Genomic DNA, 17,275 nt, shown 5'->3' with positions numbered 1-17,275 from the left:
GTGGCCTATAAAATGGGCTGAATTGAAAATTGGAGAAATATTATTTTGACTACTAGCATAAAAATCAAGTTTAAGGGCCGGGCGCAGTGGCTCACACCTGTAATCCTAGCACTTTGGGAGGCCGAGGCGGGCGGATCACTTGAGGCCAGGAGCAGACCAGCCTGGCCAACACGGCGAAACCCCGTCTCTACTAAAAAATACAAAAAATTTGGCCAGGCGTGGGGCCCGTGTGCCTCCCAGCTACTCGGGAGGTTGAGGCACATTTAGAATCGCTTGAACCCGGGAAGCGCAGGTTGGCAGTGAGCCGAGATCGCGCCACTGCACTCCAGCCTGGGCGACAGAGTGAAACTCGGTCAAAAAAAAAAAAAATCAAGTGTAAGATGATAAGCGCCTGGCAGAAGTGTTTAAAAGCCTAATGAACTTAAAAATATTGAAAAGCCAGGTAAGTTCCCCAAAGGAACAAATGTTTAAAAATGGTAGTTTTCAAATCTGGCTGGCTGAGAAAATGATGGTACAAACAACATAAACAATTGAGAAATGTTAACTTGGCAAAATTGTTGGTCAGAAGACCTTCTCTCCAATACCTAGGCAGAACTTCTGGTAAATAATGACAAACATCTGAGCCATTTCTTCAGTGTCATAGCGACTTCTTGCTTTCACTCCTCCCACTGGCTTCACCACCTGGACAAGAGCATGTTAAAGTCCTTCTGATCTTGCTTCCTAGAAGCAGTATGGTGGCAAGCAGAATCTGGGTAGTATGGAATTAGAAACCAAGCTTTTGAAGTTCCAGGACTTGGACTAAATCGCCTTTTTCCTTCTCTGTCAAATAAGGGGACCCTTATTTCACCTCCTTCTCTAGTTTTAAGACTAGACATCCTCTCCATATCAGCACAAAGCGCTTTTATTTAGGCGCGTGCCACCAAACCTGAGGCGCTCGCGCCGAGCTGAGCCCCTGTCGGTGACCTTACGTCACTTCCGGCGCGCTGACGCTCAGTTGTGCGTGCCGACGCCCGCGTCAGCAAAGAGCGGAGCTGAGGGTACCCGGTTTGAAGTCGTGCGGGTCGGAGGACTGCCGCCTCCGCTACCGTCTTGGACGCCTGCTTCCCGGCCGCCGCGGGGACGAGCTCGGGTAGGCGGCAGGGCAGATGCCCGAGGGCCTGCGCTGGAACGCCCCACGCCGCACCGGCCGCTCCCCTGTGCTCCGCGGCCTGGGCCTGCGCCGCTCAGCTCTCTGGAAACTAGCGCCTCAGCTGCGCGGCGCGTAGGTCGCGGGGAGCTCCGAACCGCCGGTGCCCGGCCATGGCGGTCTCCAGGTGGGTCTCGCTCCTGACGAGCGAACTGGAAGGCGACTCAGGCAAGGCACGGTCTCCTCTCAGAGCCCCCACTCCTAGAGAAGTGCGGTTCTCATTGTCACTGGGCTCTGGCGCTTTCTTCAGTAGACTTCGGAGTTCGCACCGTGGTCGGCGGGGGTTTGGGCTCGGGTTACTCCTGGGGAAATCGGTTCAATAATGCCTTTTTCTTGTTAATAGACCCTTTGGCACGTTAGAGCTGTTTTTTTCTCTTTCCTCACCATGTTTCTGTTCTCTGGTTTCTCTTCCCTCTTTCGATTCTAGGAGAGTCTCTTATCTTTCTCAGTATTCTAAGGCTGGTCCCTAACCTCCATTTCATGGGAAAACTTGGTAGTTACTGTCGATGGAGGGGAAACCTGAATTACTATTATCTAAGAGACCGTCTAATTATGTTAACAGTTTTAATTCACGTTCTTAGGGGTATATTCTTTCCTGAGATGTTTTTTAAAATTAAGTATAATTTCTCCTTTTGTTTGGCAGTAAACATTCCAACGTCAGCGTTGTTAACCTTAAGCCAGTTATCGTATTAGCATCATTTTCCGTAACTAAGGCGCGGAAGATAAATCACAAATCTTATGTTCTTTTGAAATGTTGCCTGTCAACAGGAAAGTCCAGGAAAACTATAGAAAAACTAACAAGACATTTATTTGTCTAGCTATGGGAGAAACATTACTTTTTCCTCCAGTATGGTAGAATGGTTGGAAAGCTTTTGTAAGCGGATTTGGGTGGCCCTCTGTACATGTAATTAAGGGATAGTTCCTCTGTGATAGTGAACGAGTGGATTCACCAAGTTCTTTAGAGTTGATATGGTAACTTTTAATGAGAATTGGATTCTTTTACCATATAGACTGAAGGAATAAGTGATGAAAACAAATAGTTTTCATTCTTTTTTATAATTAACTGAACACATTCTTTGAGCATATTAAGTGCGCAAGTTTTATCTGTTTTGCAAGGGAAAGGATAACCCATTCCTTACAGACTCCCTAGATGACTGATGAAATAGTGTGTGGGAGAAGCCCATGGGAGTTGGGTGAAGGGGGTTGCTAGGTACCGTTGTATGGGGCATCTGATTTTTTATTTTATAATCTATTCAATGTGAGGAAATTCTTTTTTTTTTTTAGTAAAACTGCCTTGAGAGAATACAAGTGACATTTTACATTTTTGCAAATATAGAAAGGTGTATCTTCTAATTTGTTACCTCCGGTATAAATGCATGAATATATACATTGTAAATGCATTGATATATAAACTTAATATAACATTTATCAGGTAATAGTGTTTAAGGAGATGAGTACTTCCTTTCTTAGAGCAACTTGTGTATTTTCACAGGATTGGATGTAGCTTTATAAAGACAAAATGAAAGTGTTTAAAAAGAACCTAATTTTCGGGCAACACTAATCTCTCTCTCTTTTTTTTTTTTGGAGACGGGAATCTGGCTCTGTCACCCAGGCTGGAGTGCAGTGGTGAGATCTCGGCTCACTGCAAGCTCCGCCTCCTGGGTTCAGGCCATTCTCCTGCCTCAGCCTCCCAAGTAGCTGGGACTACAGGTGCCCGCCACCACGCCTAGCTAATTTTTTGTATTTTTAGTAGAGACGGGTTTCACCGTGTTAGTCAGGATGGTCTCGGTATCCTGACCTCGTGATCCGCCCGCCTTGGCCTCCCAAAGTGCTGAGATTACAGGCGTGAGCCACCACGCCCGGCCAACACTAATCTCTTTATGGAAGTTTAGGACGCTTAATATTTCTCAATGACTGAGTGGGTTTGGAAGGTACCGTCTTTTGTTCTGGACGTTGTGTTTCAAAGAGTAGCACTCTTTTTCTGTAGATTTTTTTCTTGTTCACTTTTTAAAAAGCCTGTCATGTTTTTATGAAAGAGCTATTTCTGTGCTTAGTTTCCTTGGGCTCAGTAGTAGGCCCAAGGAAAACATTTTGAGACACTTTGTGTGTTTTGGGGGTAGTGTCAATTCTTGACTTTTTCATCTGTGGATTTCTTTGAATGGCAAATTTTAGTTTCAAGCTGGCCTTCTCCATGCACGAAGCACAGTTCTGTGCTAACTAAACTTCCTTTCTCTCCTGTTGGTGCAGACTCATTTTAATACTATTTTATGTAAAATAGGTGGAAAATAGCCCAGGAGATAAAAATCATATGCCAAAATCAAATCTAAAATATTTTTTGCACTGTTTATTTCATATGCATAACTGAAGAGAAACTGTAATATTTTTAGGACATTTCCACCAGAATTTCCAACAGATGGGAAATAGTTAAGTTAGTACCATTATTCCCTCAATTGTCTGGTCAAGAAATTTGAGAATATTCTTTGACTTCCCTTTTCCTCCCACTCCCCGTGTCCAGCCAGTTACCAGATCCAATCCTGTATATTTTGCCTTTCTAATCTTTCTCCAGCTGATCATTTTTCTTTCTATACCAGTTACCACAATCCTAGAACATGCCACCATCTCTAGTCCAAGACACCTTTAGAGAGACACTTCCCTTTTGTCACTGTAAAGCTACATCCAGTGTTTTGAAAATATACACTCGGCCGGGCACGGTGGCTCACACCTGTAATCCCAGCACTTTGGGAGGCCGAGGCGGGCGGATCACGAGGTTAGGAGATCGAGACCATCCTGGCTAACACGGTGAAACCCCGTCTCTACTAAAAATGCAAACAAAATTAGCCGGGCGTGGTGGCGGTTGGCGCCTGTAATCCCAAGCTGAGGCAGGAGAATGGTGTGAACCCGAGAGGCGGAGCTTGCAGTGAGCCAAGATTTCGCCACTGCACTCCAGCCTGGGCAACAGAGGGAGACTCCGTCTCAAAAAAAAAACAAAAATACACTCAACCCTAGGAAAGGAAGTACTCTTCCCCTTAAACATTGTATCACCTGATAAATCTCATATCAAGTTTATGTATCAATGTATTTGGTATTTGGACTAGACATGTTTAGTACAAGACAGGAGCCTCTCCTTTTCCTGCCTTCCATGGCGTCGCATTCCAATCTATTCTTCACTTCAGTCGTATTATTTACTGATTTGCAGATTTGAACATGAACATGGTCATCTTTCTAATTAATACCCTTTAGTTGTTTCCTGTTGCCTTAGGATAAAGTCCACATTCTCAAACAAACCTATCTTACCAGGTCCTTTGTGGTTCCTGCATCATCTTTTTAGATTCATCTTGTGTCAAGTTCTCTGTACTTCCACTTCACCTTCTCTCCTATTCTCCACCCTCCCCAGAATTCATTTTCTTACCCCCTATTCTTTATCTTTGGAACACTTCTTAGCCCCATCTCAGGTATGGCTAGTTCTGACCTTAGTGTTTTTTTGTTTTTTTGTTTTTTTTTTGAGACGGTGTTTTGCTCTTGTTGCCCACACTGGAGTGCAATGGTGCGTTCTTGGCTCACCGTAACCTCTGCCTCCCGGGTTCAAACGATTCTCCTGCCTCAGCCTCCCGAGTAGCTGGGATTACAGGCATGCACCACCACGCCTGGCTAATTTTGTATTTTTAATAGAGACGGGGTTTCTCCATGTTGGTCAGGCTGGCCTCGAACTCCTGACCTCAGGCAATCCACCTGCCTCAGTTTTTTTATCTAAGCTTATATATCACCTTGTTCAGGACATTTTCTCTGGTTTTACTTCATCTGAGCTATTTGCACCAATACATATTCCTGTCAGTCATAATATTTATATTTTGTAATTGGTTAATTGTTCTCTTACTTGCTAGATTAACATAAACTCTGTGAGAGAAGGAAATGTGTCTTTGATTTTTCCATCCTCAGAATGCCTGGCTTCTAGTGGGTGTTCAGTACATTTAAAAAAAAAAAAATGAATGAATGATTTTGCTTCTTGCTTTAATACCTTTTGAGTTGCCATATGAGTTGCCTCATAAAGCAAAATAATGGTATTCAAAGATATAACAATTATTATTTAAATTATTCACAAGAAACACAGAAAGCCTGTAACATATACTAATTTGTTTTTTGCTGAGGTTGACTTTGTGGAAGCAAGTCAAGTAGCTAGTGAATGACTAGCTGACTTTCCAGCATCCACATCTTAAGGACAACATTGTTCTCTACTCCTACATTTGTAGGAGTATGATTTTACCGTAATTTGTGCATAATAGACTATTTCCAGTGTTTTTCAGTGAGTGCTTTTGAGTTTAACTACCTTTTTTCTTTTTTTTTTTTTTTTTTTTTTGCAGTAAGGAAAACTTTCACTATAGCTTTTAATATTGGCCATTTTCTAATTTTAGCAATCATTGGAATTTTTTTTCTTTTTAAAGCTATCTCTTACAGGAAGGAAATTAGAATAATTTTTTTTTTTTTTTTTTTTTTTTTTTGAGACGGAGTCTCGCTCTGTCGCCCAGGCTGGAGTGCAGTGGCGCAATCTCGGCTCACTGCAAGCTCCGCCTCCCGGGTTCACGCCATTCTCCTGCCTCAGCCTCTCCGAGTAGCTGGGACTGCAGGCGCCCGCCACCATGCCCGGCTAATTTTTTTGTATTTTTAGTAGAGACGGGGTTTCACCGTGGTCTCGATCTCCTGACCTCGTGGTCCGCCCGCCTCGGCCTCCCAAAGTGCTGGGATTACAAGCGTGAGCCACCGAGCCCGGCCAGAATAATTTTTTAAAGTTTATAATACAGTAAATTCTGTGATGGCATGACCATTTATAATGCAAAATTGATATGATGTATTTTGTGTGGTCAAATTTTTTAGACCCTGCTTAATAGGCTTGGTTTTACTGTACTTTCAATTGTAAGAATGTGGCAGATTATGAAATGCATGGCCAACTCTTGATCTGTAGCTGAGTTACATCTTGCAAAAATAACTTTGTTACTCTCTAAAATTGTAAATGCAATCATAGCATTTGAAGTTCTGTGTCACATGCAATGAAATATCACTGGAAAATGCTATGACTCTTTTAAACCCTTAGTAAAAGACCCAAAATCCAAATGTAGGAGTAGAGAACAATGTTGTCCTTAAGATGCGGATGCTGGAAAGTCATTCACTAGCTACTTGACTTGCTTCCACAAAGTCAACAAATTAGTATATGTTACAGGCTTTCTGTGTTTCTTGTGAATAATTTAAATAATAATTGTTATATCTTTGAATGCCATTATTTTGCTTTATGAGGCTTTTTCTCATTATCATATATTACTTAGTTAGGATTTTGCCACCAACAGTAAAAGCAACCTTCGCGATCGCACCACTGCCCTCCAGCCTGGGCAACAGAGCAAGAATCCATCCCCCCTGCCCAAAAAAAAGCAACCTTAGATGGATTTCTTAGGCATTTTTGTTGTTTGTTTGTTTGATTTTGGAGGCAGAGTCTCACTCTGTCCTCCAGGCTGGAAAACTGGAGTGCGGTGGCACAATCGCGGGCTCAAATGATCCTCCCACCTCAGCCTCCCCAGTTGCTAGGAACACAGATGCACACTACCATGCCTGGCTAATTTTTTTTGTATATTTTGTAGAAGTGGGATTTCATCATGTTGCCCAGGCTGGTTGCAAACTCCTGGGCTCCAGTGATCCACGTGGCTTTGCCCCTAAAGTGCTGGGATTACAGGTGTGAGCCACTGCACCTGGTTTAGGTTTATTCATTGGTGGGGAATCTGTAGCTGTGTTGGGAACCATGACTTAATACAATTTTTTAAACAGCTTGTTTTTGCTACCTTTGCCTGTTTATGCCACAATTAATGGAACTGATCATTGTACATTGGCTAGTTAATAGGAACATGGTTTTTCCTTAATCAGCTAGAGAAAGTTTCAAAAATATATAGTTTTCCCTCAGCGATCTGTGCTGTAAAGGTCATGTCTAAAATGTCTAGACAGTACTTATGATATGACTGTTTTAAAAGCCATACCTTAGATTTCTCACACATCTTTGTATTTGAAAATGTTACAGTGTTCAGAAAGGGTTCAGAAAAAACAAAAACACATCCTTTTATGGAAGAAACAAATTGCTACATATGAGCAGATCTTTGCTCAATTTTGTTAATTTTCTCTTTGCGCTGTTGATACTTCAGAGCAACATTGTTTCAACAGGCCTATTCTGTCAAGTAAAAGGAAGTTTCTTGATGTAGGGGCTGTTCAGTGGATCCTGGACAGGAAAATGTTAATGTAGAAAAAACTACCTTAATTACCAATAAAGGACAACATAGGTTTTCTAGGCCTGTTCCTCCCTGACTGTTAATTTATTTTTAATGCTTTTTTAAAAATAGAGATGGGGTCTCTCTGTGTTGGCCAGGGTGGCCTTAAACTCCTGCCTCAAGCGTTCCTCCCACATTGGCCTCCCAAATGCTGGGATTACAAGCGTGAGCCACCTCACCTGGCCCTTATTGTTAATTTCAATCCATTATAAGATGACAGAAGGCACAATTGTAAATTATAATTTATCAAATATCTCATACTTTTAAAAATTTAGAGATAAACTAGAAAAAGTAGAAGAGGCATTATCAAAGCTTTTCCATTTCAATCCCAATGGTAAATTCCTCCTTATTTCTTTGGTATATTTCTCAAGGTACTTGAAGTATTATTTAAAAAATTTTTTAATTGTGACACACACATAAAAATAGACTATTTTAACCATTTAAAAATACACTTTAAAATGTATTATGAAGTTTACATATAATACATAATATGTATTAATATGAAGTTTTAAAACCACCCATACTTCTGCTAAAGAACCTAGATTAGGATGTACTATGTTTCGTCATTAAGATAAAGTCACGCAAGAGGCTATAGGTTGTTCGATCAGGGATGGAGGGTAGAAAAAAATGTCTTGAAGGAAATAGCATAGCTTGGTTGTACATTTTCACCATTCTTCATTTAACCAATATTTACTGAGTGCTTTCTATGTTATAGGTGCTAGAGGTATAGCAGAGAAAAAAGTGTACTCTCCATTCTCATGGAGTTTATGGTCTAGGGTAGAGTGGGGTAACTTATCTAGCATGCACCTGCCCTTACACCTGGCTTTGGTATGGTTTCACACCTTCATATTGATTCTTAGTACTCTGTGTGATATCTTTATGTTTAAAACAACATAACATTAACATAGTTTCAAATTACCCACAACATGACCTAGAAAGTACATGTTTAAAAACACTAATCTAGAGAATTTGTTGGAAGTTGTTTCTTTTGACCTTAGTGATAATACGTACACTGTATTAAGTTCCATGTATGAAGTTCACACTGTACACTGTACTAAGTTATGGTCATTATCTTTCCTTATTTCTTGAGTAACACAGAAAACATTCAAATCATCTATATTTAAAATTTTACTGTACTTTTGCCACGTGTAAAAAATGTATAACTAAATGGATACTCTTGACTGATCATGCTTTTTTAGTTAAGGCCACAAAGCTATCTCTGTGAGGTATTCTGTCACTTGACCTTCCCTAATTTATCAGAGAGGTTAAATTTATTTCGAAAATTATCAGTGAGGCTTTTTGCCCCTCCCCCCCGAGATGTTTTAGAGTGGATATACAGCATGTAATTTGTTTATTAACTATGACATAGTAATCTAGGACATGTTTTATTGTTTAAAATGCATGGCATTTCTTTCTGTTTATTTTTATGGCTTTACTGTTACGAATTAACATAATGCAAACATCTGGAGAGGAGAGGGGTTAGATTGCAACTGCTAGCATAACCTCTACTAACTTCTGTGTACTCTTTCCTTTTTCTAGGCAGTCTTTAGAACAGTTGCCTGAAATCACAGGTTACATGAATCGTATCTTGTTTAGTTATTTCTCGGAATTGACATCCAGATTGAAAATGGGCCAGATTTCTTACTCAATAAATTTATAACCAGTGGATATTATAAAATATAATTTTCTTATGTTTTACTTATTCTTCTATAGTCTTTGGTACCTTCTATGCAACTTGACGTCTGTTACCTGTGTCTCCTCCATCTGTCTGTCTGTCCTTCAGAGAATGAAGAATGTTATTTTTTCCTGCTAGCTGTGTGCAACAGAGATTTTAGCCAAAAGTAGTATGGGAGTAAGTACTGTGTTCCCTCAGTCAGCCCTCCTTTTAACTTTCCCTTCTCTTCTGACCATCTAGATTCCTTCAGACCTCTCCCTCACCAAGGGCCCTGTCTACCCTCCAACATAATACTGACTCTGTCTCACGTTCTTTTCCTCTTCCCCACCAGTTCACTGTACCAGCCTTTTCCATTGTGGCCTGGCCCTGATGCTTACCCTGCTTGCCTCATAGCTGGCTACCCTGAGATAACAGGTCAGACTGCCCTCTTGTCAGATCTTTGTCTGCTCATCTCTTTGTTCTTCCTTTTATGTGGTGTCCAATCTGCTGTCCTGGAGAGAGGAATGGAGAACTACGAAAGTGGCTTTAAGTCAAGAGAATCAAAGAAGCATTCGTGTGTCTCCATTTCTCTATTCAGGGAGGCAATTTTGGTTACCATCCAAAGTGGAAGAAGTAAGGATAAACAGGCTTGGAATGGATGAGAGAATGAGCTGATCTGCTACCCTCAGGGCATTTGGCTGGTGGGAGAGCAAAGGGGACCTGACATGGCACTGGAATAAAAGGATCTGCAAAAAGGAGAGGCAAGAGGAACTGTGTGGCTGTGGGACAGGATCAGCAATTAGGTTAGAGAGGAGTCTGAGGTCTTTGGGCAGGAGTTCTAAGTGAAGCTGGGTAGCAGAGGACCAAAGGAAAGTTTAGGAAGGATGGAAATTATTGAAGGAATACAGTGCCTGTTGCATGGCATTTTTCAGTTTGCTATTTGGGACAAGCGTAACTGCCTTGTTCAGAATGCTGAAGTACTGCTGTGCTGATCTTTTCACTTACTGAAGCATTACATTACCAACTGGTTTTTTATGTAATACTGCTATCACAGATTAAGGATGTTTCTCAAAGGAAGCAGGAAAAAAAAGGTAATATAAAATACTTCTTTCCTTAAAGTTGGTTCTTAAACTTGTCCCCAAGAAACTTGAACTTTTCCTTAAGTATAGTTTTAGTTACAGTAAATGTCAACTACATAACAAATATTTGAATACTGTGCAAAGTGTTGTGCGAGACAAAAAGAATGATTGAAGGAGATGAAGCCTAATGAGGAAAATTAGACCTCATATGACAAATTAATGTGAGAGATGCCACAAAAAAATATAATAAATAAGTAGCTGTTCAAGATGAGAATTCATGTGGGTTTCAGAAAAGGAAGTAATCTCTGTTGCATAGTAGTTTGAAATGGTTTCAAGAAGGTGAAGAACTTCAGCTGAATCTTGATGGATGGGAGCTAGCTGAAAAGTTGAACAAAGAGAAAAATATTTTGTTTGCCCTAGCACATTTTATTCTCTTGTTAGAGAAGCAAGCTCAGGCACACCTGAAGATCACCTCTAATGGTGTATCTTGTTAAATTCCAGGTGATATACCCATATTCTCAGCTGTGCCTCCCACCAACAGTTCCCAGTCTCACACCTGGGGTCATTATATCTGCACAGCTGCCTGCTGTTGCAGTGAGGCAGAGTACGTACCCACTGCAACCCCAACCAGTGACCATTCTGGCGATCTGGCAGAAACTGGCCAGGAAACCACCCCCTCACGGAGGGGCGAGCCACTGTAACCCTAGCTTGGAGGGGTGTGAGAGACATTCTGAGTGGAGGAAACAGTATAGACAAAATTGTGGAAACCAGAAACACCCACATTTGGGAGATACTTTTTGTTTTGGATTACTTTCTGGTAGATAAGTGTGAGCCATTGAAAGTTTTAGAGTAAGGTAGTGATTTATTCAGAGGGCGTTTTAGGAAGTTAATCTGGCAACAGGATGACAAGGCGGTTGGGAGTGTGAAACTGGCACTCTCAGATGGCCTGGATTTGGGGACTATTTGTTCTGGATATAATTTAAACAAATAACAGTATACAGTTTCCTCAGGGAGAAACTGATGGGAGTTGAGCAGCCAAGGATTGAATATGAGTATTCTCCCGATATTCATATTAAGAGTATTAAGAAAAAGAGAACTAAGGAAAGAAGAGTTTGGAGAACAGGGTAATATAATGTGCAACTTAGGAAGGAAAGTATTGTCCAAGAATGGGGTGCTTGCTGGTCGCAGGTGTCAAAGAAGAGTCAAGAAAAATTGGCCTTGTAAAAAACTATTGGATTTGGAGCCTAAGAGTTCATTGGTGACCTTCAGGTGTGGTATTTTGGTATGGAAAGATGGAACCTCGATTTATATGGATTAAATTGTGTATGATGAGGAAATGATATATTAAACACTTGTTCAAGATACTTGGCAGTTAAAGTATTCTAGAGAGTGGAGATCAAGCAGTTTATTTTCTCAGTAGAGAGAGAGCTCTGCATATTGGAAGAAGGGAATGGATTAGTAACACTGATCTGAGATATTGGAGAAAGGATAATTGAATGAGGATAGGAGGGGGATGGTATCAAGATAAAAGTAGGTCAAGAAACCGTTTTTTCCCCTTTCTTGGTCCTACTATCTTGTCTGATTGACTGTTCACCAATCCTATAGCAAAAGCCAGTGAATGAATGGGTAAAGGCAAGTGTTTAGATAGCCTTGAATGAGGAAGGAGAAATATGGTGTCAAAAGATTGGATATGTCTGTGCATAGTGTATGTGTAAAGTAAATTAATTTTAGAATGTCATTAGAAATTAACTGTGTTGTATTACTCTCTTTGTATCACTAGCTTCATAGTTTGAGGTCTTAGATTTAAGACTTTAATCTATTTTGATTTAATTTTGCTTTTTTTAAGACACAGTCTCACTCTGTCACCCAAGCTGGAGTGCAGTGGTACGATCTCAGCTCGTTACAACCTCTGCCTCCCGGGTTCAGAAGCAATTCTCCTGCCTCAGCCCCCCTAGTAGCTGGGACTACAGGTGGATGCCACTACACCTGGCTGATTTTTGTATTTTTAGTAGAGGTGGGGTTTAACCGTGATGGCCAGGCTGGTCTCGAACTTCTGACCTCAAGTGATCCTCCCACCTTGACCTCCCAAAGTGCTGGGATTACAGACATGACCACGCCCAGCTGAGTTTCTTCCCATTTTACTTCATGTATCACACTGCTCCCAGATTAATCTTCCTAAAGCATAGTTTCAGTTCTATTAGTTTCTTGACCCAAGACCTTCATGGTTGCAAGTTCATTAAAAGGTCTCCACAGTAGGGTTCCAGCTACTTCTGTAGCTGTATCTCCCACTCTTCTCTTAAGTATACCCTGAATTACAACCAAACTGTGTTATTCATTTCCCTGAATATACTCTCCCTTCTCTTATTGTTATGTTCTTGTTTTCTTTCTTCCAGGTATTTCTTCCCCTTTCCCTTTCACCACCTAATCTCCACCAGTGTTAAAATTCTTTTCTACCACTAAGATCCATCTCATACACCATTTATTTTATGAAGCCTTTTCAGTATTACATAGTTGGGGATATAGTATTTGCTCCTTTCTTTCATAATCCTCAAAGCACTTTGTACTTTTTTTTCTGCCGTGTATCTTATTGTACTTGCCTTACCTTACCTGCTCCCCTCAACCCCAGTAGCAAGTTCCTTAAAAGTAGCGATTAGGCATCTCTTGTAGTCCTAGCATAGGTCACTTTTATTTTTATTTTTGCCATTTTAGAAAAAGTATTATTTTAATTGACAGATAATTGTACATTATTATGGGGATACAGTGTGATATTTTCATACACATATACAATGTAATGATCATATTAGCATATTATTCACCTTAAACATTTACCGTTTCTTCGTATTGGGAACATTCAAAATGCCTCTCTTCTAGCTATTTGAAAATATATGGTAAATTGTTGTTTAGTCACTCTGCAGTGCCACAGAACACTAGAACTTGTTTCTTCTATTTAGCTGCAAATAGAAGGTTAACTAGCCTCCCCCATCCCTCTTGCCTTTCCTACCCTTCCCAGCCGCTAGTAACCACTATTCTACTCTTGACTTCTATGAGATCGACTTTTTAGCTTCCATTTATGAGTGAGAATATGCAGCATTTATCTTTCCGTGTCTGGCTTATTTCACCATAATGTCCTTCCGGGGCTCATTTATGTTAGCCTAGGTCTTCATTTGTAGCATCTGCTCAGTACATTTATTGACTCAAACTCGTGCATATGAGGAAAAACATTTCAGAATAACCATTGTATTTTTGTTATTTCAGGCTCGATCGCCTTTTTATTTTACTGGATACTGGCACTACTCCTGTTACAAGAAAAGCTGCTGCACAGCAACTTGGAGAAGTGGTGAAGCTTCATCCCCATGAACTAAATAATCTCCTGTCTAAAGTAAGAACTTTTTTTTTCTTTTAGCATAATACAATTGTAGAGACTTATTCATGAATAGGAACACGAAAATAAAGGTAAACATCATCTTAATTTTTAAACATTTTTGCTATTTCTTTTTTTTTTTTCTGGTCACAAGACTTAAACTTTTTTTTTTTTTTTAAATCAAGTTTAGTAGTTTAAGGAATTTGAGTATAGATCCTTTTGCCTTTGGCACAAATTTGAATCTGTCCCAGTTTGGTAATGAACTAAGTTGTTTATCTGGTTTGTTAGTGGTCTAACTTGTTCTTAATGACTAATAATTATATCATAGTTGGTAGTCTTCAAATGGATGAGTACTCATGGGCAGTGATTGAAATACATGAGAAGCTGGAGTCTTGTTACATTCTTAGTTATCAGCTGTTTGAAAATGAAGGCTTTCTGCTTTGGTGGATCAGTGTTTTCATAATCCTAGTCCATTTTCTTCCGTTAAGCAACTGCTGTATTTTTACTGAACTCTGTATGCTTATTGAAGTGTACCTGTATGATAATAAGTGGCAAATTCTACACATTTAATTTCCTGATGTGCAGAGTAAAGCAGGAGTGCTTTGTGTAGGAGGGGAGTTGGGGAGGTAGATACAGGATAGGGTAGGGGAGCAATGTGATTGCCCAGATATTGGGAGCCCCAGGATCTCTCTCTCTTTTCAGTTTGACCCCCTTTTTTCGTTCTCATCTGCCCATCTCTGTTACAGAGTATGAGTGGAAGTTCTAAGCCCTTTCTCAACATACACACATCTGTACTGTGTGGTTGCTACCACAAGGACTAACAGTGACTCTCTTTCCAACGTAATTCCCCCTTAGATATTATCAGAACTTTCTAACTAGGATGTAGATGGAGAGACAGTGATTTGATACCTACAGGCTCCACGTTCTTAGAATGAAGAAGGATGCATATTAGGCAGTATTCGTGTGTAAGGTGGAGACAGAGAGAGGCAACACATTTCTTCTCCTCAGCCCAAGGGAGGAAACGGAGGACTGAATGACCTGAAACTGTGAAACAATGAACAGACCCCATCTGTGCTGAACTGAGAAAAGTTTACCAGCCTTCCAAGTGAGTTCTGGTCTTCTTCACTCAGACCTCAGCATATTGGCTACCATCAAATCATTCCCAAAGAGGCAAAGTTTGCCTTTAGCACTGTCTCACCATCTTTCCTTTTTCCTTGCTGTCAGCGTTTTCCTGTTGCCTGTTGGTTTTGTTTCTTTTTTTTTTGAGACGGAGTCTCAGGCTGGAGTGCAGTGGCATGATCTCGGCTCACTGCAACCTCTGCCTCCTGGGTTCAGGCGATTCTCCTGCCTTAGCCTCCCGAGTAGCTGGGACTACAGGCACACACCACCATGCCCAGCTAATTTTTGTGTTTTTAGTAGAGAAGGGGTTCACCATGTTGGCCAGGATGGTCTTGATCTCTTGACCTCGTGATCCTCCCACCTCGGCCTCCCAAAGTGCTGGGATTGCAGGTGTGAGCCACCGCACCCGGCCAGTTTTGTTTCTTAAACAGCTTTATTGAAATATAATTTACATACCATGAGTGTCAATTTAGTGGTATTTAGTATATTAACGTTGTGTACAGTAGCCATTACCATACTCTAATTTTAAAACATTTTATCACCACAAAAAGAAACCTCATACCTACTAGCAGTCACTCTTCAATACTCCTTCACTCATGTCCAGATCCTCGAGAACCACTAAACTTTGTAGGAAGATTTGCCTATCGTGAACATTTTATATAAAATGAATTGTAATCTATTGTGATTGATTTCTTTTGCTCAAAATAATGTTTTTATATTGTAGCATGTATATTCATTTTTATTGCCAAATAATATTCCATTGCGTGGGTATACATGTGTACATCTTACTGATTTTTTGGTTGATGAATATTTGGGTTGTTTTCACTTTTTGGCTACTGTATTATGAAAAATGCTGCTATGAAAATTTGTGTACAAAATTTTGGAGGTTTTTTCCATTCTCCAGAGTATATATATACCTAGGAGTAGAATTACTGTACCATATGGTAACTTTATGAGGAACTGCCAAACTATTTTCCAAAATGGTCCCATTATTTATGTTTTCAACAGTAGTGTATGAGAACTTAGATTTCTCCACATCCTTGTCAATACTTCTTAACTGACTTTTTGATTGTAGCTATCCTACTGGATATGAAGGGGTTTGATTTGCATTTCCCTGATGACTAATGATATCAGGCATATGTATTTATTATTCATTTGCATGTCTTCACTTGATCTTAGCCAAAAAGCAGAGAAGCAATAAATTTGTATATCTTCTTTGGAGAAATGTCTACTCAGATCCCTTGCCCATTTTAAAATTGGGTTATTCGTCGTTTTATTATGAGTTGCGAAAGTTCTTCGTATGGTATAGTTCTTCATATACAAGGTATCCAAACTATACAGAGGTATATGATTAGGAAATAGGTATTTGATTTGGAAATATACTCTTCTATGACCTGTCTTTTTACTTTCTTGAACATCACTTCTGCTTTTGGTGTCATATCTAAGAAACCATTGCCTAATCCAAGGTGACAAAGATTTACCCCTAAGTTCTCCTCTAAGAGTTTTATAGTTTTAGCTCTTACTTTTGGGTTCTGTGGTCAGTTTTTTTAGTTAATTTTTGTATATGTTATGAGGTGGGTGTTCAACATCATTCTTTTACATGTGGCTTTCCAGTTATCCCACCACCATTTGTTGAAAAGACTTCTCCATTGAATTGTCTCAACACCTTTGTTGAAAGTCAGTTGACCATAGACATAGGTTGTTTATGAACTCTTAATTCTGTTCCACTGATTTGTATGTCTGTCATTTTGCCAGTACGACACTGTCTTGATTACTGTTGCTTTGTAGAAAGTTTTGAAGTCAAGAAGTGTATGTTTCCGAGTGTGGTGGTACATGCCTGTAGGCACAGCTACTCAAGAGACTGAGACAGGAGAATAGCTTGAGGCCAGGAGTTTGAGGCTGCAGTGTGCTATGATTGCACCTGTGACTAAGACACTGCATTTCAGTCTGGGTACCATAGAGAGCCCATCTCTAAAAAATAAAAATAAAAAAAGTGTGAGTCTACTAAATTTTATTTTTCAAGATTGTTTTGGTAATTCTGAGTCCCTTGCATTTGCATATACATTTTAGGATCAGCTTGTCCATTTCTGCAAAAAAAAAAAAAAAAAAAAAAAAAGCTGGGATTTTGATAGGAATTGTGTTGAATCTCTTGATTAATTTAGAATATATTGCTGTTGTAACAATCTTCAGTCTTTGAATCTGTGAACACAAGGTGTCTATTTAGATCTTTAATTTCTTCAACAATATTTTTAGTGTTTTGTAGCTTTCATTGTACAAGTCATACACTGCTTCTGATAAATTTATTCTTAAGTATTTTCTACATTCTGATGCTACTGTAAATGGCATGGTTTTCTTAATTTCATTTTCAGATTGTTTAATACGTGGAAATACAATTGATTTTGTGTATTGATCTTATATCTTACAACCATACTGAACTTGAGTTTTTGTAACTTTCAATTCTTTGTATTAAGTAATGGGACTTAATGAATAATATGTACTTTGCTTTTTAGTATGTTAAATGGCTGTTTTTTTTTTTTTTTTTTTTGAGACGGAGTCTCGCTCTGTCACCCAGGCTGG

The 17,275-nt window shown here is 39.8% G+C and overlaps 1 protein-coding gene across 5 annotated transcripts in view; it reads left to right on the top strand.

The window, feature by feature from the left end:
• Positions 1–667: 667 nt before the first annotated feature.
• Positions 668–17,275, top strand: part of BTAF1 (B-TFIID TATA-box binding protein associated factor 1) — a 107,914-nt gene continuing 91,306 nt past the window's right edge. For 2 of the 5 annotated variants that reach the window (XM_055255677.2, XM_063629774.1), the window contains exons 1-2: positions 994–1,313; positions 13,474–13,597. In XM_055255677.2, coding sequence (XP_055111652.1) covers positions 1,300–1,313; positions 13,474–13,597 — 138 coding nt within the window. In that variant the 5' untranslated portion in view covers positions 994–1,299. Of the gene's footprint in view, positions 1,314–13,473; positions 13,598–17,275 lie in introns of those variants that run through there. The other 3 variants (XM_055255666.2, XM_063629770.1, XM_055255686.2) reach the window with 3 other exon arrangements.

The sequence above is a fragment of the Symphalangus syndactylus genome, chromosome 2, assembly GCF_028878055.3.
Source record: "Symphalangus syndactylus isolate Jambi chromosome 2, NHGRI_mSymSyn1-v2.1_pri, whole genome shotgun sequence".
Taxonomy (NCBI): domain Eukaryota; kingdom Metazoa; phylum Chordata; class Mammalia; order Primates; family Hylobatidae; genus Symphalangus; species Symphalangus syndactylus.
This window is presented reverse-complemented; position numbering and strand designations above follow the sequence as displayed.